The sequence below is a fragment of the Pan troglodytes genome, chromosome 16 (assembly GCF_028858775.2).
Source record: "Pan troglodytes isolate AG18354 chromosome 16, NHGRI_mPanTro3-v2.0_pri, whole genome shotgun sequence".
In the NCBI taxonomy this organism is placed as follows: Eukaryota; Metazoa; Chordata; class Mammalia; order Primates; family Hominidae; genus Pan; species Pan troglodytes.
In genome coordinates, this window is record NC_072414.2 from 35,565,051 (window position 1) to 35,589,743 (window position 24,693).

General features: G+C 48.2%; 3 protein-coding genes and 1 non-coding gene across 20 annotated transcripts in view; 2 read left to right on the forward strand and 2 right to left on the reverse strand.

Moving 5' to 3' along the window:
• Window positions 1-4,780, reverse strand: part of PPIP5K1 (diphosphoinositol pentakisphosphate kinase 1) — a 58,669-nt gene extending 53,889 nt beyond the window's left edge. For 9 of the 12 annotated variants that reach the window (XM_063794887.1, XM_063794882.1, XM_063794885.1 and 6 more), the window contains exon 1: window positions 4,637-4,780. The gene's annotated coding sequence lies outside the window, so the exon portion shown is untranslated. The remainder of the gene's footprint in view (window positions 1-4,636) is intronic. The other 3 variants (XM_063794884.1, XM_054667482.2, XM_054667483.2) reach the window with 2 other exon arrangements.
• Window positions 4,781-4,843: 63 nt separating this feature from the next.
• The window catches only part of LOC129137209 (stereocilin), a 28,600-nt gene continuing 8,750 nt past the window's right edge, over window positions 4,844-24,693 (reverse strand). For 4 of the 5 annotated variants that reach the window (XM_054667477.2, XM_054667479.2, XM_054667480.2 and 1 more), the window contains 14 exons: window positions 23,737-23,795; window positions 22,532-22,655; window positions 22,315-22,427; window positions 19,721-19,856; window positions 19,109-19,305; window positions 18,820-18,910; window positions 18,455-18,611; window positions 17,701-17,870; window positions 15,854-16,009; window positions 15,335-15,477; window positions 14,997-15,145; window positions 14,657-14,754; window positions 14,421-14,568; window positions 14,056-14,221 (listed from right to left, as the gene is read on the reverse strand). In XM_054667477.2, the coding sequence (XP_054523452.1) occupies window positions 14,133-14,221; window positions 14,421-14,568; window positions 14,657-14,754; window positions 14,997-15,145; window positions 15,335-15,477; window positions 15,854-16,009; window positions 17,701-17,870; window positions 18,455-18,611; window positions 18,820-18,910; window positions 19,109-19,305; window positions 19,721-19,856; window positions 22,315-22,427; window positions 22,532-22,655; window positions 23,737-23,795 (1,830 nt within the window). In that variant the 3' untranslated portion in view covers window positions 14,056-14,132. Of the gene's footprint in view, window positions 4,930-14,055; window positions 14,222-14,420; window positions 14,569-14,656; window positions 14,755-14,996; window positions 15,146-15,334; window positions 15,478-15,853; window positions 16,010-17,700; window positions 17,871-18,454; window positions 18,612-18,819; window positions 18,911-19,108; window positions 19,306-19,720; window positions 19,857-22,314; window positions 22,428-22,531; window positions 22,656-23,736; window positions 23,796-24,693 lie in introns of those variants that run through there. The other variant, XM_063794876.1, reaches the window with a different exon arrangement.
• LOC453384 (creatine kinase U-type, mitochondrial) lies at window positions 7,419-13,867 on the forward strand. 2 transcript variants are annotated; one of them, XM_003314639.3, is made up of 10 exons: window positions 7,419-7,736; window positions 8,510-8,832; window positions 9,437-9,635; window positions 9,839-9,934; window positions 10,321-10,542; window positions 10,672-10,757; window positions 10,873-10,996; window positions 12,655-12,789; window positions 13,288-13,413; window positions 13,618-13,867. In XM_003314639.3, the coding sequence occupies exons 2-10, from the start codon at window positions 8,684-8,686 to the stop codon at window positions 13,732-13,734; spliced, it is 1,254 nt and encodes a 417-aa protein (XP_003314687.1). In that variant the 5' UTR covers window positions 7,419-7,736; window positions 8,510-8,683; the 3' UTR covers window positions 13,735-13,867. The 2 variants fall into 2 exon arrangements, with proteins under 2 accessions (XP_003314687.1, XP_016783603.1); XM_016928114.2 differs by lacking the exons at window positions 7,419-7,736; window positions 8,510-8,832; window positions 9,437-9,635 and having other exon boundaries at window positions 9,844-9,934; window positions 10,365-10,542.
• Window positions 17,003-17,108, forward strand: LOC112207827 (U6 spliceosomal RNA). Its single transcript, XR_002942257.2, has one exon. It is a non-coding gene; the product is annotated as a U6 spliceosomal RNA (small nuclear RNA).

Genomic DNA, 24,693 nt, shown 5'->3' on the forward strand with positions numbered 1-24,693 from the left:
TTTGGGAGGCTGAGGCAAGAGGATCACTCGGGCTTAGGGGTTTAAGACCGGCCAGGGCAACATAGCAAGACCTAATCTCTACAAAAAAATTTTAAGGCTGGGTGCAGTGGTTCATGCGTGTAATCCCAGCACTTTCGGAGGCTGAACCAGGATGACTGCCTGAGCCTCAGAGTTTGAGACCAGCCTGGGCAATATAGGTAGACCTGGCCTTTACAAAAGCTTTTTCTTAAATTAGCCATGCATGGTGGCACGTTGCCTGTGGTCCCAGCTACTTGGGAGGTTAAGCTGGGAGGACTGTTTAAGCCCAAGAGGTCGGGACTGCAATGAGCTGTGATTGTACCACTGCACTCCAGCCTGGGCGACACAAAAATACCCTGTTTCGGCCAGGCACGGTGGCTCACGCCTGTAATCCCAGCACTTTGGGACGCCGAGGCGGGGGATCACGAGGTCAGGAGATCGAGACCATCCTGGCTAACATGGTGAAACCCCGTCTCTACTAAAAATACACACAAAAAAATTAGCCGGGCATGGTGGCCGGCTCCAGTAGTCCTAGCTACTGGGGAGGCTGAGGCAGGAGAATGGCGTGAACCCGGGAGGCGGAGCTTGCAGTGAGCGGAGATCATGTCACTGCACTCCAGCCTGGGCAAAAGAGCAAGACTCCGTCTCAAAAAAAAAAAAAAATACCCTGTTTCAAAAGGAAAAAAAAATTTTTTTTTCTTTTCTTGAGATGGAGTCTCGCCCTCTTGCCCAGGCTGGAGTGCAGTGGCATAACCTCAGCTCACTGCAACCTCCACCTCCCGGGTTCAAGCAATTCTGCCTCAGCCTCCCGAGTAGCTGGGACCACAGGCACACCCCACCATGCCCGGCCAATTTTTTGTATTTTTTTTTTTTTTTAGTAGAGACAAGGTTTCACCATGCTGACCAAGCTGGTCTCGAACTCCTGACCTCGTGATCCGCCTGCCTCAGCCTCCCAAAGTGCTGGGATTACAGGCGTGAACCACCATACCCGGACAAAAAGTTTTTAAAAATTAGCCAGGCATAGTGAGTGGCACAAGCCTGTGGTCCCAGCTACTCAATAGACTGAGGTGGAAGGATTGTTTAAGCCCAAGAGGTCAAGGCTGCAGTGAGCTGTGATTGTGCCACTGCACTCCAGCCTGGGTGAGAGCAAGACCCTGCCTCAAATAATGATAATAATAATAATAACAATAGAAGACAAATGCCCAAGTTCAGAAAATCTGTTCAGGGAAAGAGATCTAGTGTGGTTGGGAGGTTCAGAATACAGGCATCCATACAGCAGCCTCCAACCCATTCTCAAACTGAAATCTCAATGTTCTCTCTAGTGTCCCCTGGTACTATAGAACCAGTGCTAGTCTAGGCCAAGATCCCTCACGCCAGGAGCTACAGTGGAAAAAAAAAAAAAATCCTGCCTAAAACTGTACCAGTAAGAATATCTTAAGACTTTAACTTGAACCAGCAGTTTCACTTCTGTGTACACACAAGTAATGTAGTTGTTCTCAACCAGCTGTGATTTTGCTGCACAGGGGACTTTTGGCAGGAGACATTTTTGGTTGTCACAATTGGAAAGGTACTATTGGCGTCTAGTGAGTAGAGGCCAGGGATACTGCCAAACATTCTAAAATGCATAAGATATCTCCTCACAACCAAGAATTATCCAGCCTTAAATCTCAGTAGTGCTGAGGTAGAGAAACCCTGCTGTAGAGAAATTCTCCTACATAAGACTTTTGTGAGGAACTTCTTAATCCTCTTCATCTCTCTGTTGGTAATGAGAAAAACTGAAAACAGTTCAGAGGTTACAAGTAGAATCCATAAATATAATGTCATATATAGAAATGATAGACTAATAGCAATGTAAAAATAAAAGCTATATGTAATAAATGGACAGTTTCCAAATACAAACTGCAGAAATATACCTGCAGTACATCCCTATTGTATAAATACAAATGTTACATATGGTTTATGACTGCATATATAATTAGTAGAAGTATAAAAACAGGGACTGGAAAGAAAGACATCAAATTGATGATAGTGGTTACCTTTGAGGAGAAGGGAGAATGGAACTGAGGATTCAAATGGTACTCCACAACCTTATCTACAATGTTTATTTCAATTGTAAAAAAGATCTGAAGCAAATACACAGAAGGTTAACATTCATTACTATGAATTGTAAGGATATGAATATCTGTTATTATTTTCCAAAAATAAAAATTGAGTCACACATCAGCAATTTTCCGTGGTCTCCAAAAGTTCTCAGAAACACTGACCAATGACTCTAGTGAAAGCCACAAACTCCTTAAGTAAATGAACTTGTCTTACAGAAATAATATCTTATATATGTAATTAGTCTCATAGATTTTGAAAATAGTCTTGAATAATTATTTTCTCTATCTTTAAACTCTTTCATGACAACTGGGGTTTACAATTTTGACCAGAAACGTTCTAGCTGACCACCAGGCACGGTGGCTCACACCTGTAATCTCAGCACTTTGGGAGGCCAAGGCAGGCGGATCACTTGAGGTCAGGAGTTCAAGAACAGCCTGGCCAACATGGCGAAACCCCGCCTCTACTAAAAATACAAAAAATTAGCCGGGTGGGGTGGCATGCACCTGTAATCCCAGCTACTCAGGAGGCTGAGGCTGGAGAATCGCTTGAACCCAGGAGGCGGAGGTTGCAATGAGCCGAGATCACGCCACTGCACTCCAGCCTGGGCAACAAGAGTGAAAATCCTGTCTCAAAAAAAAATAAACAGAAAGAAAGTTCTAGCGGACCTTTATATAGACCTCGACCTCTCGACCTTTCCAGTTTTCATTATCTGCTGTGTTTACTTCTCAACTGCCACGGGGATGCGACATTCTCCTTAGGCTTAATATTTCTAGTTGTGCACTGCAGGTCTCATACACACACTCTTACCCCTGATAAAAACGCTATTTTTTTTGAATTCCTTTTCAGTGACCTGACCCAATTTCCCTGACTTGGGACATTCCCAAGGTCCCTGTATAGTTTGAGCAAGTAGAATTTTGTTGCATTCTTTATCTTCGCTCTGAAGCCGGGACTTTCTCTCAACTCTAAGATTCCTAACCCTTTGCCCTTTCTTCCATTGAGTCCTTCCTCATTTTCCACTGAATGTACACTCATGTTCTTGAAATTCTACTGCAACTACATAACGGGGCATGGTAACTAATAAAATAGGGAAGAGACTGTTTACAAATATGTGGCTGAAGAGAGACGAAAGGTCTAAATTCCCAGTTAACAAAGCAAAAATAGAAGCCTGACAGAAATAGCTATGAAATAAGGCAGGATTTATTTAGATGCACCTCTGGGAGAAGATGGGCTTTAATGTGGTGTTCCCAGAGCCGCTTCCCTGTTTTCCATGCTCTTCTCCCCATCCGCCTCTCCCCCAAGCTTTGTTGCGAAAGAAAAGAAAACTTCACACTCCACACTGGGCTAAAGGGCAGTCTTACTCTGACAGGAATCAATGTGAATGGAAGGAAAGAAGCAAGGAGATAGGCGAGTAAGGTAACGAAGGAGGGGCAGGCAGGCAATCTTCTCAGGAACATCTATGTTAAATCAGATCTGGAGAAGGGGTAGAAGGGAGGGTAAACGGTGTAACTTCTTTAACCCTTAGAATTTAGGGCTCCTTGCATAGTCATCTAATTTCCTAAATCACTATGCACTTGATGGTGGACTCCATTGGTAGCGAAGAGGAAATATCAATACAAATTCCAGGCAGGAATACTTCCAACACAGAAAAACTCCTCAGGCCACCAACACTACTTTCTGCCCACCTTGAACAGTGGACGCCTCACTTCCTTCTTAATGCAATTTTTAATTCTTCAGACACACTCCTCATTCCGACTCTGATCAACTGTGCTCCTCTCCCTGTTCTCAGTATCAGCTGCTTCGTTCCGCCTAATTTCCCCAACTTGCTATGACTCTTGCCCCAATACTGACTGCAGCCTCCCCATCCCACTCCGCATCACTGGTCAACTAATTCCATTAATCCAACTAATCCTTGCACTCACTGATTGCCCAGTATTAAACTCCTTCACCCCCTCGCACGAGTCACCATACTTGGTAACATCTTTATATTGACCCCTCAGTGACCCCCCATAATGACGGCCTGCTATCCATTCTTTCCTCACATCACCCCTCCCTCCAGGCTGTCTTCTCTCCGCCGCAACCCATTCCTCAAGCTACCCCCTTCCCCCTGGACTCCAGCCCCACCCCTCCTGGCGCAGATCCCTTCCACCTTGATCCTCTCCCCTGTACGACTCCGCTCCTCCATCCTCCCACAGGACCCCCTCTTCCTCACGCAGACCCCCACATACCTATCTCCTCTCCCGTCGACTCCCTCTTCGGTACTCTCCTCGCACAGCTCCGGGTCACGAATACCGCCCTCGCATCCCGACTCCACTAGCCTTTGCCCGCCCCCGCCTTCGCCGCCTCACTCTCCCTATGCTGACACTAAGGCCCCTCCGCTGGGCCTCTTCCCAAAGCGGAGCCCACCCGGAACGAACCCCAGCCCTGGGAACCCACCAAGCCCACTCTACCGCGCCCACCCGGTCCGATACCGCCCCCAGCCCCAGCCACTCCCCCGCCGCCCCCGGCCTTCACTCACCCGCCTCCCTCCGCTCGCGCAGCCGAACCTGCCGGCAGCGACACCTGACAGCGGCCCAATCAAAGCGCGACTTCTTTGCGGTTCCACCAATCAGCGAAGGGCGCGCCCCAGTAACAGAGTCAGGCTGCGTTGGCCGGCGCTTCTGCGCGGAGGGGCGTGACCCCTAGTGGCTCTGGGAGGGAATGCAACTTGATGCTCCCTTCCTTTGATTTCTTAGTGTGTCGCCAAAGTCCAGAAGCGTGGTCTAGACAGAGACGTTTCATGAGACGACGGGGTGGGTGGGAAGCCTCAGGCTGAGAAAGAGGAAGAGGCAGAGTTTGTGCCATTGCTGTTCCTTCAGAGCAAAAACCAGGTCTTCCCTTTGTCTTATGAGACAAAACAGGGTCTCATATATGTACAGATCCAATAAATAAAGGTTGAAAATATTAACAGATGTAAAGAGGACTGATAGGGAGACTGGAGACAAAAAAGAGACAAGGAGAGAAGCAGATTAGAAAGTTAAGGGAAGGAACAGAGAGACATTTACAGAGGAGGCAAGAAAGTGGATGGACCTGGAACTCTAGACAAATTGATTCCTATCTCCACAGCCTGCTTTTTCTCTATGCTCCAGACAAAGCTGGATTTGAATCCTGGCCTTACCTTTAATAGCTGTGCAGCCTTGAGCGACTCACTTAACTTCTCTGAGCCTTTATTTTTCTCATCCATAAAAATAGGATTAAAAACCTAGGGCTGGGCTCGGTGGCTCACGCCTGTAATCCCAGCACTTTCGGAGACCAAGTTAGGCGGATCACCAGGTCAGGAGGTCGAGATCATCCTGGCCAACATGGTGAAACCCCGTCTCTACTGAATATACAGAAATTAGCCAAGTGTGGTGGTGTGCACCTGTAATCCCAGCTACTCGGGAGGCTGAGGCAGGAAAATCGTTTGAACCCGGGAGGTGGAGACAGCAGTGAGCCGAAATGGCGCCACTGCACCCCAGCCTGGTGAGAAAGCCAGACTCCTTCTCAAAAAAAAAAAAAAAAAACCCCAAAAACCCCCAAAAAACCTAATTAAGGCCAATTGTAGTGGCTCGCGCCTACAATCCCAGTACGTTGGGAGGCCGAGGCGGGCAGATCGCTGGAGTGCAAGGAGTTCAAGACCAGCCTGGTCAACATGATGAAACCCTGTCTCTACAAGAAATGCAAAAGCTAGCCAGGTGTGGTGGCGTATGCCTGTGCTGCCAGCTACTTATGAGGCTGAGGCGGGAGGATCACTTGAGCCTGGGAGATGGAGTTTGCAGTGAGCCAAGATCACCTCACTACATTCCAACCTGGGTGACAGAGCGAGGCCCTGTCTCAAAAAACAACAACAACAAAACACCTCACTTAAAGGGTACTGATAATATGAAAGCATTTTGTATTGTATATGTTATTGCTCTTATTATCCTCGCATCTTCACTTGGGTTTCCCTGGTCAAGACAGTTGTTCCCTTTTTCTTCTCTGCAATATTAGGGGTCTTGCCACTTTTCCAGTCGTGCCTCATTGTACTGACCCCACAAGGCCTCCTAAATGGACATAGAAATGATTCTAAGGGCTTGAATAGATTGTTCTAGGAGGAATAGATGCCTCCCTAGTTCATGCTCAGGCTCATACCCCCTCCACCACTCTAGCCCTTCAAACTAGCTATTACAGCATCTTCCAGGTATTTAACTCCCCTTACTATCCCCATGAAAATGTAGACTCTGTCCCCAGTAATCATTGGAACAATCCAATTCAACTCAATGAAATAATACATATAAAAGTTCCTTGTAATTGTAAAGTGCTTTAAAAATATTAAATACTATTGACAACAATAATTCTTATTAAATAAATGAAATACCATATAACAATACCATATATTGATTACTTCCATATGCTGCAAAATAATTTTTTAAATGAGCATTAATATATTATGTGCTTGTAAAAGGCACACAAGGGATAAGAAAAGTGCATAAGTACATGTGTTTTCTCAGTGGAATTATTGCTCACATTTGGGAAGCTACTCTCTAAACTTGGGTAATTTCTCTACTCCTCTGGCTGTCTTATTTCTCCTTCGGTAATTATCTCTTCCCACTTCCTATTCCTTAGTAACACCCTCTCAATCAAATAGCAACCCTACTGCTCTGGAAGATTATTTCCCTATTTATCTGGATAAATACACGCTATTCTAAGAAATTATATTTATTTATTCATGGCTACTTTTTAACCTAGGTGAAGAGGCCCCACAATACAGGCAACATTTTCCACACTGCAGCTGCATAACTCTGTTCTCTAATAATTGATGTCTTACCAGAAGAAGAAGGGATGGACCCAAGAGAGAGGTGGACACTTCTAAGAATACCCACAAATGACGAAGGTAGAATAAAAGGACACAAGGAAGGCCTAAGGAGAATGAAGGGAATGAGAGTAGTATGGGGGAATTCTCCATGTGAAGGGAATTCTCTTTCCCAAATACTCTCTGTTAAGATTTCCAAGTATCTGTCTTGTGGGTACACCAGGATAGCAGAGGGAAGGGAATAATGCCACGGTGCTACTCCACCTTAACTGACCCACCACGCTGAAGCCCCTCATCTCTATTTCAACTCTAGCATTCATTCTCCTTGCTACCAGGACAAAGGTCAAGTCATACCTGGAGCTGGGAAACAAAGCCCTCTCAAATCTGAATATGCGTTTCACAGGGAGAGAGAGCAGGAGAGGGGACCACGAGGAAGGCAGAGATTCCCTGACGACCTCATGCCCTTGTACACCACTCGCCTTTACTCTCTGGATTAAACAGCATTAGGGAGACAAGAGAGGAAACACAATTGGTGTCTGGAGACCTGTGCCTGCCTGTTCCAGTCCCACACCCAGTCATCTCACCACACCCTTCACCTCACTTTACCTTCTCCTCCAGCACAGGAACTAGGAACTACGGAGAGAGAAGCCAAGGGAGAGGAGGAGGAGGAAACTAACGATTCCCTGCCCACCCCCACACCCAGCACCACCAACAGGTGGGCAAGCTTGCTGAGAAAACGCAGAGGGCATCCTGTGAGCAGCAAACACATCTGAGCCTGGAAAAGACGCAGAGAAGTAAAAGATCAAAGGTGAGGTAGGGGACGTGGAGGAAAGTGGGAGAGACAAAAGGAAAACAAAAAGTGGGGGATCATGAGAAGCAGAGGCAGGAAATAACAGGGCTTCAGACTTGGGTGCAGAATGGAGGTGGAGGACACAGCACAGATGGCATAAGAATTAATATTTCCTTGGTTCCTCCCAGGGAGTCCTTTCTCAACTTTGTAAGGCGTGCACAGAGGTGGCAAGGAAGCACCTTGCTCCTCTTCCTGGTTCTAAGGAAAAGGTGACCTTGAGCCAGTGGGTGTCTTTCCCAGTGCCTGCCTCTAACCCTGTGCTTTCTCCATATCCTCCTCTGGTATCTGTGTTTATTCCGCGGTTTCCCCGCGGCTGCCCCCGGGAGACCGAAGAGGTGGCTGGGGCAGGCCGAAAGCAGAGGAAAGGTTGGGCAATGTCACCCTTGCACACCCACAGGGTAGACGGATCGAGTTTCAGCTTAAACCGAGGGGTGTGGGGGAAGGGTGTTGGGTTCAGCTAGTCCACGTGGGTGCTGTCCTCCACTTGGTGCTGAAATCTGGGCGGCCACATCCCGGGGGCGGGAGGGGGCTACATCCCCGGCTTTAGACGCGCGAGTCTCAGGTCCCGCTAATTACCTGGCGGGTGCTGCCCACCCCTGCCCTCGCGCACCTAGCGCGGTGGCAGGCGGGAAGGCGGGGCCTGGGGGAGCCCCACCCCTGGAGACTGCGGCTGGGGCCTCTCTCTACTCCGCCCGCCCGCCTGCCACTAGCTCACTGCGCCTCTCCTGCAGTCTGATTGGCACCGGCTCCCATTCCGGCTCCAGCCTCCAATCCGACCCCCATTTCGGCTGCAGCCTCGGACCTAGCTCCGGCCCTCGGTCTATCCGGTTGCATCCTCCCTCCCTGTTCCGGATCTTACCTTGCGCCAGCGCCTACTCCAGGATCCCGTAGCCAGACCTCAAGCCATGGCTGGTCCCTTCTCCCGTCTGCTGTCCGCCCGCCCGGGACTCAGGCTCCTGGCTTTGGCCGGAGCGGGGTCTCTAGCCGCTGGGTTTCTGCTCCGACCGGAACCTGTACGAGCGGCCAGTGAACGACGGAGGCTGTATCCCCCGAGGTAACAGTGCCTGAGGCGCGGGAGGAGGCGGGGGCAGGAGGTGATGGGAACGAAGGTGCGGGTAGAAATGAGAATCCGGGCAACAGAGAAGGGCTATAATCACGAAGGCCCTGGAGCTGGAGGGCTGTGCAGTCTGCAGACCTCAGTGGGGTGGGGGTGGGGGCCAAAACCATAAAGCAAGAACATTCCTGGGGACCTGCCAAGACCAGCTCTGGCCCTACGAGTTCTAGCTGCACTCGCTGCCCAAATCCCTAATTGTAAAGCCAGGAACTATCCTTTTCGCTCCCCTCCATCTCCTTCCCTCATTTCCTCAATTCCTCTCCTTAGGCTTTTCCCCTCCTCCATCCGTAGTGTTGTGTCATGGGAGAAAAGAACTGAGCAGATCTGAAGAAACTGAGCTGGCCAGCCAGAGGCAACTAGAACTATTAGGAAAGCATAGACTCTGAAAGTCCCTAAAGAGATTACCAAGGTTTAGCCTCTTTCTAATTCCCCCTCCTCCCGCGGAGCAAAGCCAGACATGGCCAACTGGACAGCTCCCAGGTAACTGCACTAGGTCTAGGCGTCTGTGCCCTCCCTCCATGGTTACTGGGTACCCCCTCCCCAGCGCTGAGTACCCAGACCTCCGAAAGCACAACAACTGCATGGCCAGTCACCTGACCCCAGCAGTCTATGCACGGCTCTGCGACAAGACCACACCCACTGGTTGGACGCTAGATCAGTGTATCCAGACTGGCGTGGACAACCCTGGCCACCCCTTCATCAAGACTGTGGGCATGGTGGCTGGAGATGAGGAGACCTATGAGGTAGGGGGTCCCCAGAGTCTCCCTGATGATCCAACTCATCTTCCCAGTAATCCCAGCTCCTTTCCCCTAAAGACCTCTCTCTTTCCCCCAAGACTCTGAGCCCCCCATACTTAAGTTTTCTGAACCAGTGAAATCAATGCACAATTGAAGTCTGGGGAGGAATTCCCTCTCCTTAACCATCTCTCCCTCTTAACTCCCCTTAGGTATTTGCTGACCTGTTTGACCCTGTGATCCAAGAGCGACACAATGGATATGACCCCCGGACAATGAAGCACACCACGGATCTGGATGCCAGTAAAGTGAGTTCAAATATCCCACTTCTGATTTGCATTGCCTGTGTACAACACTCTGTATCTCCAACCCCTTCACCTTATTTCCTGACTCATGGTCATTATACAGCTGAGCTTTTAATCTTAATGTAAGGAAAGAATCATATCTTAAGGGGCAGCATATATGGAGATGGAAGGATAGATAAGAATGACCATGGCCCAAGGTGGGTGGTTTGGGGACGGGTCTGCAATGCCCCCTTCAATTCCAGTGCTTTCCCAAAGGGCCTCTTCTTCCAATGCACACAGGAAGAATGCACAAAGAGTCCTCTAATGCCTAAGGAAGGTCTCTCCTTTCCCAGGGGCCCTCAGTTCCCACCGTGTTTCTGTGACTTACATTCATTTCCCTTATCTCCCAGATCCATTCTGGCTACTTTGATGAGAGGTATGTATTGTCCTCTAGAGTCAGAACTGGCCGAAGCATCCGAGGACTCAGTCTGCCTCCAGCTTGCACTCGAGCAGAGCGACGAGAGGTGGAACGTGTTGTGGTGGATGCACTGAGTGGCCTGAAGGGTGACCTGGCTGGACGTTACTATAGGCTCAGTGAGATGACAGAGGCTGAACAGCAGCAGCTTATTGATGTGAGGGCCTTAAGAGGGTGCTGGCTGGTGGGAGCAGATGGGGAAGGCTGGGCCAGATGAGACATGGGCTCTGAAAGGCCCAGGGGCCACCATGAAGATTCTTAACCCAAATCCCGTTACTCTTCCCAGGATCACTTTCTGTTTGATAAGCCTGTGTCCCCATTGCTGACTGCAGCAGGAATGGCTCGGGACTGGCCAGATGCTCGTGGAATTTGGTATGAAGCTGCTCATTACCTCTTTTGTCTTCATGGCCACATAAATGCCTTTTTTCCCTCCATCTCTCCTAATTGTTGCTTTGCCTCTTGATCACTGTCCCTCTCTGGCCCTCAGGCACAACAATGAGAAGAGCTTTCTGATCTGGGTGAATGAAGAGGACCATACACGGGTGATCTCCATGGAGAAGGGTGGCAACATGAAGAGAGTGTTTGAAAGATTCTGCCGAGGCCTCAAAGAGGTTAGAGAACCGTGTAGGGGAGCTAGGTGGGAGGACATAAGGAAAACCAAAGAGTAGCATAAATAGATTATGTAATTTACCAACCAACCCAGGACATGTCTTATAGTAAAAAGGACTATCTAGGACTCACTCCAGGACTAAAGGTGTAAACCAGCTGGGACCATACTGGGAAAACCAGGACATGTGGTCACACTAAGATTAGGAAAAGAAAGAGTGTCAGGAATCTTAGGAAGTGAACAAGGCAGTTGACAGAGAGTGCAAAGAAGGAATAACTGAGATGGCACGTCAGTGCCTGGGATGTGTGCAGTGGGATGGTGAGGTGTGCAGATAAGGAAAACATTCGAGCTTAGATTGATGTTGGCGGGGAGAGGTTGCTGTGTTCATGACTCTAATATAACCACCCAGTTCTGAGCCAAGGTAGGCCTTGACTCTGGATTCTATCATTCTTGTTAAAGTATCGGGTCTAGGCTTTAAGTTGAGAGTTCGGAGAGAGACTGGGGAAGGTGGAGGATAGAATGGTTCGAGTTCTAGAATATGTGGCTCTAGATGAGAGGTTGAACTGAATCATCAATCCTACATGGATTGGGTCTCCGTATTCAAGTCTACATTAGAAATCCCCATAAACTCAATTCAATTCTTACTGTATGTTCTCAAACATACAGTTCTATTTTAGGTTTGCAAAGAAAAAGAGCTCCTCTTTTAGATTCTGAGAAGTTTCTACTATTTTTGGCAAGTAATAGATAACATATTCTGACTATGAGTGGTAGGGAAGTACCTTTAAATTATATGCCTCAGTTTCCTCATCTGTAAAACTGGGATAATGAGATTTTCTACATTTTAGGTTGTTGTGGGGATTAAGTGAAATACAGGTAAAGTACTTGGTCCACAGTAAGTGCTTAATAAGTGTTAAAGTGTTAGCTGCAATATTATTCTAGATGGAAGGGTTTCCCCCCATGTTCAGCATGTAAGATATCCCCTATGGCATGGTTCCTTCTGAACTATAAAGAGGATCCCTTTACTCATGTTGGGTAGTGGTCTTTGTGACCATCATTCTGCTAGATCCCTTGTCTCTTGAACTCTAATAGTCATCTTCATGACTACATGGTTAAGTGAAGCCAAACGCCTTCCCCCCGCCCCCTATTCCTATGAATCTGGCTTTTCTGCTCTGTTTTCATCTTTCTCTGCATTCACACAGGTGCTCCGTTCACAGCTAACAGAATGTTATCTTACCTCTTCCTGGCAAAGCTTACACCTTCATCTTCTGTCTGAAGGGACCCTTCCAAGCTCTAGGCTCATTAGCAAAGCAAAGATAATCGATGCATGCAGAACTCATTGAATAATCAGTCATCTCTCAGTTCAGTTTACCACCTCTGTTCATTTCCCTAGATCATCCTTAATACACCACTCCTTCGAGTTTTCTTCTTCCACATAAGATATTTTTTCACAATCTCATTATTATGCACATCATAATCTTGCATCATGCATGCATGAAAACAATAACAAACCTTTTTCATTTAAAAAAAGACCAATGTCATTCATTCACAGCCAAGTTTCTATTCTAGACAAATTTCTAGTGTTCTTGTGGGTCTAGCTAAGGGAGGGTCCAGGGTTAATGAAATATCCCTGATTTTTCATTAACAAAACCTTTGTGGACTCAGGTGGAGAGACTTATCCAAGAACGTGGCTGGGAGTTCATGTGGAATGAGCGTTTGGGATACATCTTGACCTGTCCATCTAACCTGGGCACTGGACTTCGGGCAGGAGTGCACATCAAACTGCCCCTGCTAAGCAAAGTAAAGGAGTTGTGGGGTTACAGAGGGGTGTGAGTAAGGAAGGGTGGGTTGTGGATGGGGAGGGAGTGGACCCTTTGGAAAGGAGCCAAACATGTTGTGGCTAAAGGGTCAGGGGACAGGCCAGGCACAGTGGCTCATGCCTCTAATCCCAACACTTGGGAGGCCAAGGCAGGCAGATCACTTGAGCCCAGGAGTTCAAGACCAGCCTGGGCAACCTGATGAAACCCCATCTCAACTACAAATACAAAAGTTAGCTGGGTGTACTGGAGGCTGAGGTGAGAGGATCACTTAAGCCTGGGAAGTCGAGGCTTCAGTGAGCTGTGATCACTCCAGCCTGGGTGACAGAGAGAGACCCTGTCTAAAAAAAAATAAAAAAGAAAAAAGAAAAAAGGAAAAAAAAGTTCAGGAGACAGAGCTCTGAGCAGGTTCAGGGCTCTTTCAGGTAGGACTAGTCTCTGCCTCTATTGACCCTGCTCCCAATCCCTATCTCCTCTCTAGGATAGCCGCTTCCCAAAGATCCTGGAGAACCTAAGACTCCAAAAGCGTGGTACTGGAGGAGTGGACACTGCTGCCACAGGCGGTGTCTTTGATATTTCTAATTTGGACCGACTAGGCAAATCAGAGGTGAGATCCTAAGGGATTAGGATGAGGAGAGGTATAGGTCTGCGAGGGCCGAAATATGGCAGTGAGTGAGCCTCCGGGATGTAACATAATCTGAAATGAAATTCAGGTTGAGTGGGGAGGCAATTGGAAATGAGCAGGCAAGTCAGTCAGTGCTAAAGAAAAACTCAGACTGTAGGAAGCAGATCAAAGATTAGTGTCCCTTAGGTGGAGCTGGTGCAACTGGTCATCAATGGAGTAAACTATTTGATTGATTGTGAACGGCGTCTGGAGAGAGGCCAGGATATCCGCATCCCCACACCTGTCATCCACACCAAGCATTAACTCCCCATCACCAGCTGATGACTCAAGATTCCCAGGAGTTCTGCTCATTCTAATGATGGCCCATTCTACTTGCTCTGGATCTGCCCCCGCATCCCCTGCCTCCATCCTAGTAAAGACTCCTTGCTATGCTGCAGCTGTCTGTGTTACTTCTAATGGTGGGGTGAGGAGGGAGCAGCCTTCAGGAAATGAAAAGAGGCAGTGGGATTATTTATGATGGAAAGAGACTCCAGATATGGCAACCCAGGAACACTGATTCTCAGGTGGGTGGAAAGCATTAACATTTTACCCATATTCCTCATCAGCTTCTGAAAATAATCAGGATGCACTTCTGTTTGCACTTTATTCATTATGACTTAAGATTTCTCTCCCCACAATCTCCTTCTACTGTAGAGACAGGCTCATAGCAGGTGGCCAAGGAAGCTGATAGTCAATACCAGGGACCAGGAAGGTCGTGACCAGTCCTGGAGGCCCCAGGCTGTACTTCGACCTATAATAGACAGGGAATGGGAGTAATATCACAACTCAGCTCTCCAGGAGCATTGATACTTGGAAATTAGCACTCTGCCTGTAGACTCCTTCACTCCAGGGATCTCCCTGGGTGCACTCTAAGAGCCGGACAGCACCAAATTAGGGGTTTGATTCTGGGTCAGGAGATGGAGGATCAAGCTGTGCAGCTGGGAACTCACCTTGCTGTTCTGGGCTCTCCTTCCCCTCATGTTGGGCCCATGCAACTGCTCGTCGCTGCTCAGGACTCAGAAAGGCCATTTGCTCAGGAGTGACAGCCATAGCCTGAGCACTGGTGAGACTAGATAGTTGGATGGGACTAAACACCACCTGAGGGCAGGGGTAGGAATCAGTGCATGCATGTAGTCCCCATTGGGCCCTGGCTCTCCTGTGGTCACCCCAGTCCATTAATACTTACAGCAAATTTAGGAGGAGGGATGACAGAAATGGCAAGAGGAGTAACACCCTGGATCTGTCCCCGCAGCAGTGCTGAAAGAGCCAGGTCTGGGATCCCAGCTGTTGAAGCAAGTGGCATCCAAACATTGTCTTAGACTGACCTTCCCTCTCTTCAAACCTATAGACCTTCTCTAACTACTCCCAAAGTGCCCTATCATAGACCTTCCCCAATATGTCTCTAGCCCCTTATTTAAACACCCTCTCAGGCCCACACCTGAAGAATTGCAGGGCAGTCTTCCATCCAGTCCACCCATGGTATAGAAACCAAACCAACTTGCACCAGCAGTGGCCCAGCTCCCCACCTGCTATGGTGCCAATTTCAGTGAAGATCTCAGGCCCCCAGTTACTGATTGGGCCAAACCCACCAGGCAGTACAAGTAGGTGGGCCAGAACCTCCAGTTGTTCCTCAGAGCACTGGAGATGCAGGGTGCCGAGGAAGAGAGCCGCTTGGCTGTAGAACAGTGGGAAGGAAGGAAGAAGAATTCGGCTTCAGTGAAAGGGGCTGTGGTCATGAGACAAAGGAAGAGATGGCTTCAAATGAGTTCCCTTCCTCCATGGGACTATAACTTCATGATCCTCCTTTCCCCAGTAAGTCCACCTTTACCTCAGCACCACCACCCTCAGCCCCTTCACAAATGACCTAAACTCCCAACTGCTGATGTGCTGGAGCTCCTCTGGCCGCAGTCCACAGAGAGTATAACCCAGCGCTGTCAGATGAACGAAGTCCAGGTGGCTCACATGCCGACCACTCTGCCGTAGGAAACTGGAGACCACAATGCGGAGCTGGGGTGGGGGGTGGGAGAAGAGGGGAAGGAGGAAAGTTATGGAGAATTAATGGACAGGGAAGTGGTAGGTGTTACCGGGTTATATTCTGTTACTATTAAGACCTAAGGAGTCATGGGGAAGGCTGAGGACTCAGAAAAGGTTAGAAAAAGAGGAAGCCTCCAGGAAAAGAGGTAGGAGACAGTATTATGTGTCCAGGGCCTCAGAGTGAATAAATCAGAGTCCTGAAGGTCACTAGTATGGGGTATCAAGAAAAGATAGAAAGAAGGACCAGGTAGGGTCACAGGAAAAAAATTCCTCGGGCTTTAGATGATCTATAGGGCTGGGTCTGTGGGATGGGTGTTTGGGAAGCCGTAGGGAGGAGGAAAAGTGTTACCTGAGTGGAGCTCCAGCCATCTATCTGCCCCAGGGTGCTCAGCACTCCCCAGTCCACTAGGATCAGCTCCTGTAGTTCCCGATCTCCTAGACCTATTAAGAGCCTACCGAGCTGCAGGATCTGCTCAGGACGAAATCGCCGGGGGGGACCCCACAACTAGGAGAAAGACAGGAACAATGTGAGTGGAAAAGCAGTGGATTGGGAGTCAGACTGCTGGGTTTTAAGTCTTGCCTCTGCCCTTAGCTGTATAACTCTAGGTAAATCACTTGCCTTTTCTTTAGTTTCCTCCACTATAAAATGAGACCGTTGCCTTACAGTTCCTCTAAGGTGTTTTGAAAGACATTACAATCAGTGGAAAAGAAGAGCAAACTAACTCTAGTCCATGAGTTCCACACTTTTATGTGCATCAGACACAGAGACGCTTATTAAAACACAGATGCCTGGGGCCCAGCACAGTGGCTAACAGCTGTAATCCCAGCACTTTGGGAGGCTGAGGTGGGAGGAATGCTTGAGCCCAGAAGTTCGAGACCATCCTGGGCAACATAGTGAAACCCCATCTCTACCAAAGATACAAAAATTAGCCAGGTGTGGTGCACCTGTAGTCCCAGCTACTTGAGAGGCTGAGGCAGGAGGATCGTTTGAACCCAGGATGTAGAGGTAACAGTGAGCCAAGATCACACCACTGCACTCCAGCCTGGATGCTGGGTGACAGAGTGAGACTCTGTCTCAAAAAAAAAAAAAAAAAAAAAAAAAGGAGATGCAGATGTCTAGACTCTTTCCCCCAGAGGCTTATTTTTTAATTTATGAGACAGGGTCTTACTCTGACACCCAGGCTGGAGGGCAGTGGTGCGATCTTGGCACATTGCACCCTCCACCTCCTGCACTCATGGGATTCTCCTACCCCAGCCTCCTGAGTAGCTGGGATTACAGGCATGTGCCGCCACACCCAGCTAATGTTTTTTCTATTTTTAGTAGAGACAGGGTTTCACCATGTTGCCCAGTCTGGTCTCTAACTCCTGGGCTCAAGCAATCCACCTGCCTCCGCCTCCCAAAGTGCTGTAATTACAGGCATGGGTCACTGCGCCCAGCCTCCCCAAAGGTTTTTATTAAGTCAGTGAAGCATGGTAATCTGGCACTGGCACTGTTCCCATGCTCAGTTCAGCAGCACATACCCCCAAAAATTGGAATGATACAGAGATTTGCATGGCGCCTGTGCAAGGATAACACGCAAATTGATGAAGCATGCCTTTTTTTTTTTTTTTTTTTTTGAGATGGAGTCTTGCTCTGTCACCCAGGATGGAGTGCATTGGCTTGACCTCGGCTCACTGCAAGCTCCGCCTCCCAGGTTCACGCCATTCTCCTGCCTCAGCCTCCCAAGTAGCTGGGACAACAAGTGTGCACCACCATGCCCGGCTAACTTTTTTGTATTTTTAGTAGAGACCGTGTTTCACCGTGTTAGACAGGATGGTCTTGATCTCCTGACCTCGTGATCTGCCCGCCTCGGCCTCCCAAAGTTCTGGGATTACAGGCGTGAGCCGCTGCACCCAGCCGAAGCATGCCATTATTTTTTTAAGAAAGAAAAAAAAATAAAGAAAAAAATCTGTTCCCTTGATGATCGTGATATGCATTAAAATTTGGTAACCACTGCTTTCGTGCCTCTATTCATTATACTAGCTCTCTTTCCTCAATATTTATCTCCCTTCACCTCCTACTTGTGACCCAAATCTTCTAACTCTTCTATCTCTTGCTTCCCCCACCTCTCATCCAACTCTCCATTCTCTTTGTGTCCTACATCACACCCAAATAGCTTCCTCATGGCCAACCCCAGTTGGCTCTCCATCCCTAACCTGTTTTGCTTTGCCCATGGCTGCCCGCAGTTCCTCAGGCCCAAGTCCTGGGTCTCCTGCAAATAATGTCAGGCAGTCCTCAAAGTCTGAGAGCTCCATCTCTGCAATCTGGGTTGCAGACCAGGCTGCTGGGAATGTCCCTCGTACATCTGCACAATTTGGCACAGGTTCTGAAGGGGGAAGGCAGGGCCAGGAGGTCAGCGTAGTAATAACATATGCCCAGAGAGATATCTGTAGATAGAATGAGTCTTCCAACCTTTGGAGGATGGAGCACTGTGAGAAATAGGGATCAAAGGAGTATTACAGAGTAATATGTATAGGGCTTAGGAGATAATAGAACAAGAAGTGATTGGAGATGCCAAGACTTTTATAGATGGAAGACTGAGGATGTTATTCAGGGATTTAATGGTAGCACTGAATTTGAACCCAGTTCTCCAGCCTCACAATGTCTCCTTCAAAGCTTCTAGGGATCTCCCCAGCAGAGAGCTCCACACTTAGCCGAGCTAGAGCTGAGTCTAGAGCAGACACGAGAGAGCAGGAAAATGGAAGTTCTGGGCTAAAAGAAAACTTGATAGTTTACAAACTCCCAGAACTACAGAATTCTAGAACCACAAGAGGCTTGAAGATCATCCCTCTAAACTCTTTGCTTTATAAATTAGAAAACCCAGTCCCAGGGAAGAGCACATGTAGAACCCAGACCGTTTGATACTCCCTATACATCCTGCTGGACATGTAAGTATTTGGGTAGTTTCACCTGGAAGATCCTCAGCAGCTGGTCGCACCACCCCTGCTACCAGGGCTGCTTTCTTGGCAGCAAGCTGTGGCCCCCTACACAGCTGTCCAACTCTGCTCTGCTCCCAACTCTGCTGCTTTTCTAGAAGCCGCTCCAGGGTCTCTGGACCCAAGGCCTCCTGCATGAGAAGGTAGAAGGAGAGTGGAGAGATCTGGACAGATCAGGGCCTGCTGCTATAGCTATAAGTCCAAAGTCCTGTCTCTGTTTTGCAGTATCCCCCCAGATCTAGGCTTCATATCCTTTGCCCTCTTTGGCCATGGGTCCCCATAACCAGCTCACCAGTCCCCTCTATGCATTTACTCCCTTCCCTTCTTCCTTCATCTCACCCTGGGGATCAAGGAAATTGCCTCAGTAGACAGAGTGAATACTAGGCGTCCAGCTTGCTCTACTTCATCCTGGCTCCACAACTCTGGTTTCCTGGGGACAGGAAGAAAATCGGGGGCTGGGGAGCTGAGGGAACTGTGAGGAAAAGGAAGGGGAAAAGAGGACATGCTAGGATTTCGGACACAGGGCTCCAGGGGACCTTAAGAATATGGAACAGGCTGCCACTGATGATGGTGGCTGAGGGACTGGGTATAGAATGAGTTAGAATCTGAAGTTCTCGAAGGTCCATACCCAAGAACAGACTCCTGCAATAGCAGCCATCCCAGCTCTGTGGCAAATGTCTCTCCTAGGCAGAAGCCTTGCAGCTGACTGAGATGGGACAGCAGGATCTGTAGGGGGATCTGTCGTGTGCTCTCTGTCCCCAGGAATCCAACCAAAGGGCCTAAGGTCTCCAGCACTTCCCCTGAAACTGGAGTCTCCTTTAGAGCCTGGAGAAGAGCATCAGAACTTGGACAATGCACTTCTGACTCAGAATACCAGACACCTTGATCAAGACACCAAGCCCCCTGACCTTCCCTCCCTCCTGCTCCCAGCTCAGCACCCTATGATGCTCACTACCTTTGTTCACTTTCTTAAGCAATGAGCCCAGATAGGAGCAGGCAGAAAGACTGAGAGGTGGACTCCAAGAGATTTCTCGGACTCCAAGAGGTATGGACAAGTAACATGAAGCATATTATCAAGGAACAGAACCCAGAGGCAAAACGGGCCAGGCCTTGTAGACAGGAACCTGTTTGGCAGCAAGAAAGCAAGAAGTAGAGGGTTGGGGGACAGTCAGAGAGCATTGTCTGAGGAGCAAGAATTGCCCAGGGCAGCAAATCTGAGTCTGGTAGGGTGGACTCTTACCAGGTTTTGTAGTGCCCTCTCTGCCAGGGCTGCCTGGTGGAGTGGGGTCAGTGCCAGCAGCTGCTCTGGAGCTCTTTGCACCAGCTCCACCACCAACATAATGGATTCATTGGATAGTCTGTCCATCAACTGGATCCTATTACAGCAATTTGACAACAACAGGATTCAGGTGGAGCTGGGCCAAGTCGAGAAGGGACCACAAAACCCCACAGTCCCCAGCTAAGTTGTAACCCCAGACCAAATTTAGTGAAGCTGGACAGGAACTGATAGTAAACAGCTCCAGGGCCAATTCCCACCATCAAGCTTGAGTGGGGGAGAAAAAGGGAGCAACATATTTCTAGTCTTCCTAAAAAAAAAAAAATAACGAACAATCCTACCTGATCTAATGGACTCAAAAGCTCCAAATATCAAGTACTATTAACATTTCCCCATTTTATAGATTAAAAAACTGAGGTTCACAGAGATCAAATGTTGAGGTCTCTCACTCCCAATTCCCGTTTTTTTCCACAGGACCACCCTTCCTCTGCTTGTGAAGAGCTCCCTTCTTGTTTGTACGTGCTATACAATTTACAAAGTTCTTTCAGGTGTTATCTCATTTGATCCTACAACAAGACCTGGCCTCACTCCATCACTCAGGCTGGAGCACAGTGGTGCTGCGATCTCAGTTCACTGCAACCCGCACCTCCCAGGTTCAAGCAATTCTCATGCCTCAGCCTCCTGAATAGCTGGAATTACACGCACGTGCCACCACGCCCAGCTAACTTTTATATTTTTAGTAGAGATGGTGTTTTGCCATGTTGGCCAGTCTGGTCTTGAACACCTGACCTCCGTGATCCACCCACCTTGGCCTCCCAAAATGCTGGGATTATAGGCATGAGCCACTGCACCCAGACAAAATAGGTGTTTCTCTTATCCTTCTTTCACAAATGAGAAACTCAAGTTTTTTGATGCATGGTCTAGGATCTTTCACCTCATCTGTAACCTTGGGATTCTAAATTATCTCACAGAACCCACATATTTAAACAGATCAGAATGGCATTAAAAAAAAGTAAAAACAGGCCGGACGCAGTGGCTCATGCCTGTAATCCCAGCACTTTGGGAGGCCGAGGCAGGCAGATCACAGGGTCAGAAATTCGAGACCACCCTGAGCAACATGGTGAAACCCCGTCTCTATTAAAAATGCAAAAATTAGCCGGGTGTGGTGGCATGCGCCTGTAATCCCAGCTACTCAGGAGGCTGAGGCAGGAGAATTGCTTGAACCCCAGAGGTAGAGGTTGCAGTGAGCCGAGATGGCACCATTGCACTCCAGCCTGGGTGACAGAGCGAGACTCTGTCTCAAAAATATAAATAAATAAACAAATAAATAAATCCCTTTTACCCAGAAATCAGAGGTGATAACCTGTACCCTACCTAGGATTACCAGTTCTGGACCTGGGCTAAGTCATACAAGAGCTGAAATCTGTGGAAAGGCCTATAAAAATGTAAGAATGTTGGGAAGCCAAGGTGGGCAGATCACTTGAAGCCAGGAGTTCAAGACCAGCCTGGCCAATATGGTGAAAGCTCGTCCCTACAACAAATACAAAAATTAGCCTGGCATGGTGGTGCACACCTACAGTCCCAGCTACTCGGGAGACTGAGGCAGGAGAATTGCTTGAACCTGGAAGATGGAGGTTGCAGTGAGCCGAGATCACGTCACTGCACTCCAGCCTTGGTGACACAGCAAAACTCTGTCTCAAAAAAAAAAAAAAAAGAAAAAGAAAAAAGTAAGAATGAAGTCAACTGCTTTTACTCCACTTCAGCTCCATATTCCCCAGGAAGACTGTAACACCAGCATTTTCCTATTCTGACTTACAGTGCGGATGGCAACGGGGTGGTGGTAGGGGTAAAATGAGAAAAGCAGCATATGAGTAAGATACTAATAAATTTCTCTGTGGGAAGGGAGGAGCCTTGGGTTCCTATAGCCTTTTCTTCCCACAACCTGTATATGAACGTGCTCGACAACATTCCTGCCATGGGGCCATCTGGCTTAGGCTCGAACAGCTCCAAGGACCAGGAACTCACTACCTTAGTTTTTCTTATACTATGTAAAAATCTGATCTCTGTTAACTACTCTTAGTCTTGCCCAATGGGGCCACTCATAAATATGACAATCTAATTTCTACTTGATAGCCCCTCAGGTATTTGAAGGCATTTATCACATTTTTCATATATTTTTCTCTCGATCTACTCTCTGAACGCACTAAGAACACAGTGCCCTGAGCAAACTACAATCCTCTGGGGCAGAATTGGAGCATTGCCTCCCTCACTTCAGATGCTCTGTCTCAATCTCAATTAATGTGGACTAGGTTATTGTAAGATTACTTGGCAGGCTTCAATACAGTGTTGCCACCCTCAGCTGCCCCGTGCTGGAGCATATTCTGGGAACCAGTCAATACATAGAGCAACTTTGAATAAAATCCTCTGCTTTGGGCTATAAATTATGTCAGGGAACTACCAGACAGAAAAACTACCTCCTCCAGGGCATTCCCTAAGGGTAGATCTTCACCCCAGATTGAGCTTTCTGAGGGGCCAATATCTCTAGCTGCAGTACTTACGGTAAGTCCAGGAGTAGCTTGCTATCCAGCCCGTTCAGTTCTGGCCCTACAGTTGTCCATTCTGGTTCTGGCATTGCCGTCCTCCGCTGTAGCTCTGCCCAGATACAGGCCCTCTGTAGGGAAGCAGGGTGAGGCCAGAACAGAACATAGGAGCTGGGTTCTATACCTAGGGTCCCAGCCTCCCTGCTCCCACTAAAGTCCAGGCACCCCCTCTCACCAGGCTCCCTCGAACTCTAGTGGGCAGCTGATAGATCATGTGCACCACTTCAAGGAAGTCTACCATGGAGTTGATCTGCTGCAGAAACTCACAGGACATGCCTCCTGCCAGGGTGCCCAGAGCCCTGTGGGTGTGTGAGTGGGGAGAGGCTCATTCAACACATACAACAGCCTGTTTGCTCCTTGATATCAGTACTCTCAAAACAAGTACAGATGTTCATCCACGGCAATTTATGGTTTGAGAAATGTTTTTACATAGATATTCTCATCAGCTCCCCATAACATCACTGCTGTTTATCAGAGGAGAAAATAAGGATTTATGGAGGTCAGGTGACATTCCCAACATCATTCTGCTAGAAATGTGGTAAACTGAAACTAGAGCCATGTCTTAGATTCTGAAGCCCTTGGGAGGCTGAGGCGGGTGGATCACCTGAGGTCAGGAGTTTGAGACCAGCCTGGCCAAAATGGTGAAACCCCATCTCTACTAAAAATACAAAAATTAGCTGGGTATGGTGGCACATTCCTGTAATCCCAGCTACTCCAGAGGCTGAGACAGGAGAATTGTTTGAACCTGGGAGGCAGAGGTTGCAGTGAGCCGAAATCGCGCCACTGCACTCCAGCCTGGGCAACAGAGCAAGACTGTCTCAAAAAAAAAAAAAAAAAAAAAAAAAAAAGATTCTGAAGCCCATTGTTCTTCTAATGTGGGTGTAAGTAAAGTGATACCTTCTTATTCCTATTTATTCTTGCTTGGCCAGTGCCTCTGAAGTCATCCTGAAGTAAACTAACAGTAGCAAATGACTACTGGGACTTTACAATGGACCAAGCACTGTGTTAAATATCTTACATGACTTACCTCATTTAATCTTCACAGTAACTACCTATGAGGTTGGTGCCATTGTAATTCTCATTTAAAGAAGGGAAAACTGACACAGGGACGTTAAATGACTTGCCCAAGAGCACAAGTAGGTGACAGGACTGGAACCTGAATCCAGGTTTTCTGAGTCCTTTGGCTCTAGTCAGGATAGGCATGGCACTGTGGAAGGACAGGAGGGCAAAGGGAGGTGCTAGGAGAACGTCCACGAGGCAGGGACTATGCATCATTCATCCCTATATCCCCCATTCCATATCACATGGTGCCTGGCACATAGTAAGCACTCAAAAAAATGTTGGTCGAATTCAGCGCACTGCTCAACACAAGTTACTCACTGCAGATTCCTGAGGGTCAGGTTGGTGGGTACTTGCATCTTCTTCCAGAGAAACTGTGCCTACAAGAGAAAGAAAGACGAGCCCCTTCCCAGAAGAGACACTGTCCAAGGATACCCCCTAGAGTGGAAAGGCAGGACTGCCTTGGACCCAGTCCTGCCTCTTCACTCTGTGGGACCCACCAGCCTCCCACTCTCCCAGATGCCCACTCTTCTCTCGAGAGTGAGAAAGAAATGAAAGAAAAGGGAAGGAGAAAGAAAAAGAAAAGCAAGTCACATTATAAGGGATACTAGGGGGCTGGGTGCAGTGGCTCAGGTCTGTAGTCCCAGCACTTTGGGAGGCCAAGGCAGGAGGATTGCTTGAGGCCAGGAGTTCAAGACCAATCTGGACAGCATAGTACCTCAACATAGTGTCTCCACATAGTGTCCACATTTTTGTATTGTCTGTCTCTACAACAAATTTAAAAATTGGCCGGGCATGGTGGCTCACACCTGTAATCCCAGCACTTTGAGAGGCAGAGGCAGGCAGATCACAAGGTCAGCAGTTCGAGACCAGCCTGGCCAATATGGTGAAACCCTGTCTCTACTAAAAAAAAAAAAAAAAAAAAAAAAAAAAAAAATTAGCCGGGCATTGTGGGGAGTGCCTGTAGTCCCAGCTACTCGGGAGGCTGAGGCAGGAGAATCGCTTGAACCCGGGAGACAGAGGTTGCAGTGAGCCAAGCTTGTGCCACTGTACTCCAGCCTGGGTGACAGAGCAAGACTTCATCTCAAAAAACAAAAAAAAAAATTTAAAAATTAGCCAGGCATGGTGGTAACCACCTGTTGTCCTAGCTATTCAGGAGGCTGAGGCAGAAAGATTGCCTGAGCTCAGGAGTTTGAGGTTACAGAGAACTCTGATCATGCCACTGCACTGCAGCCTGGGCAACAGAGTGAGACTGTATCTCAAACAATCAAATAAAGG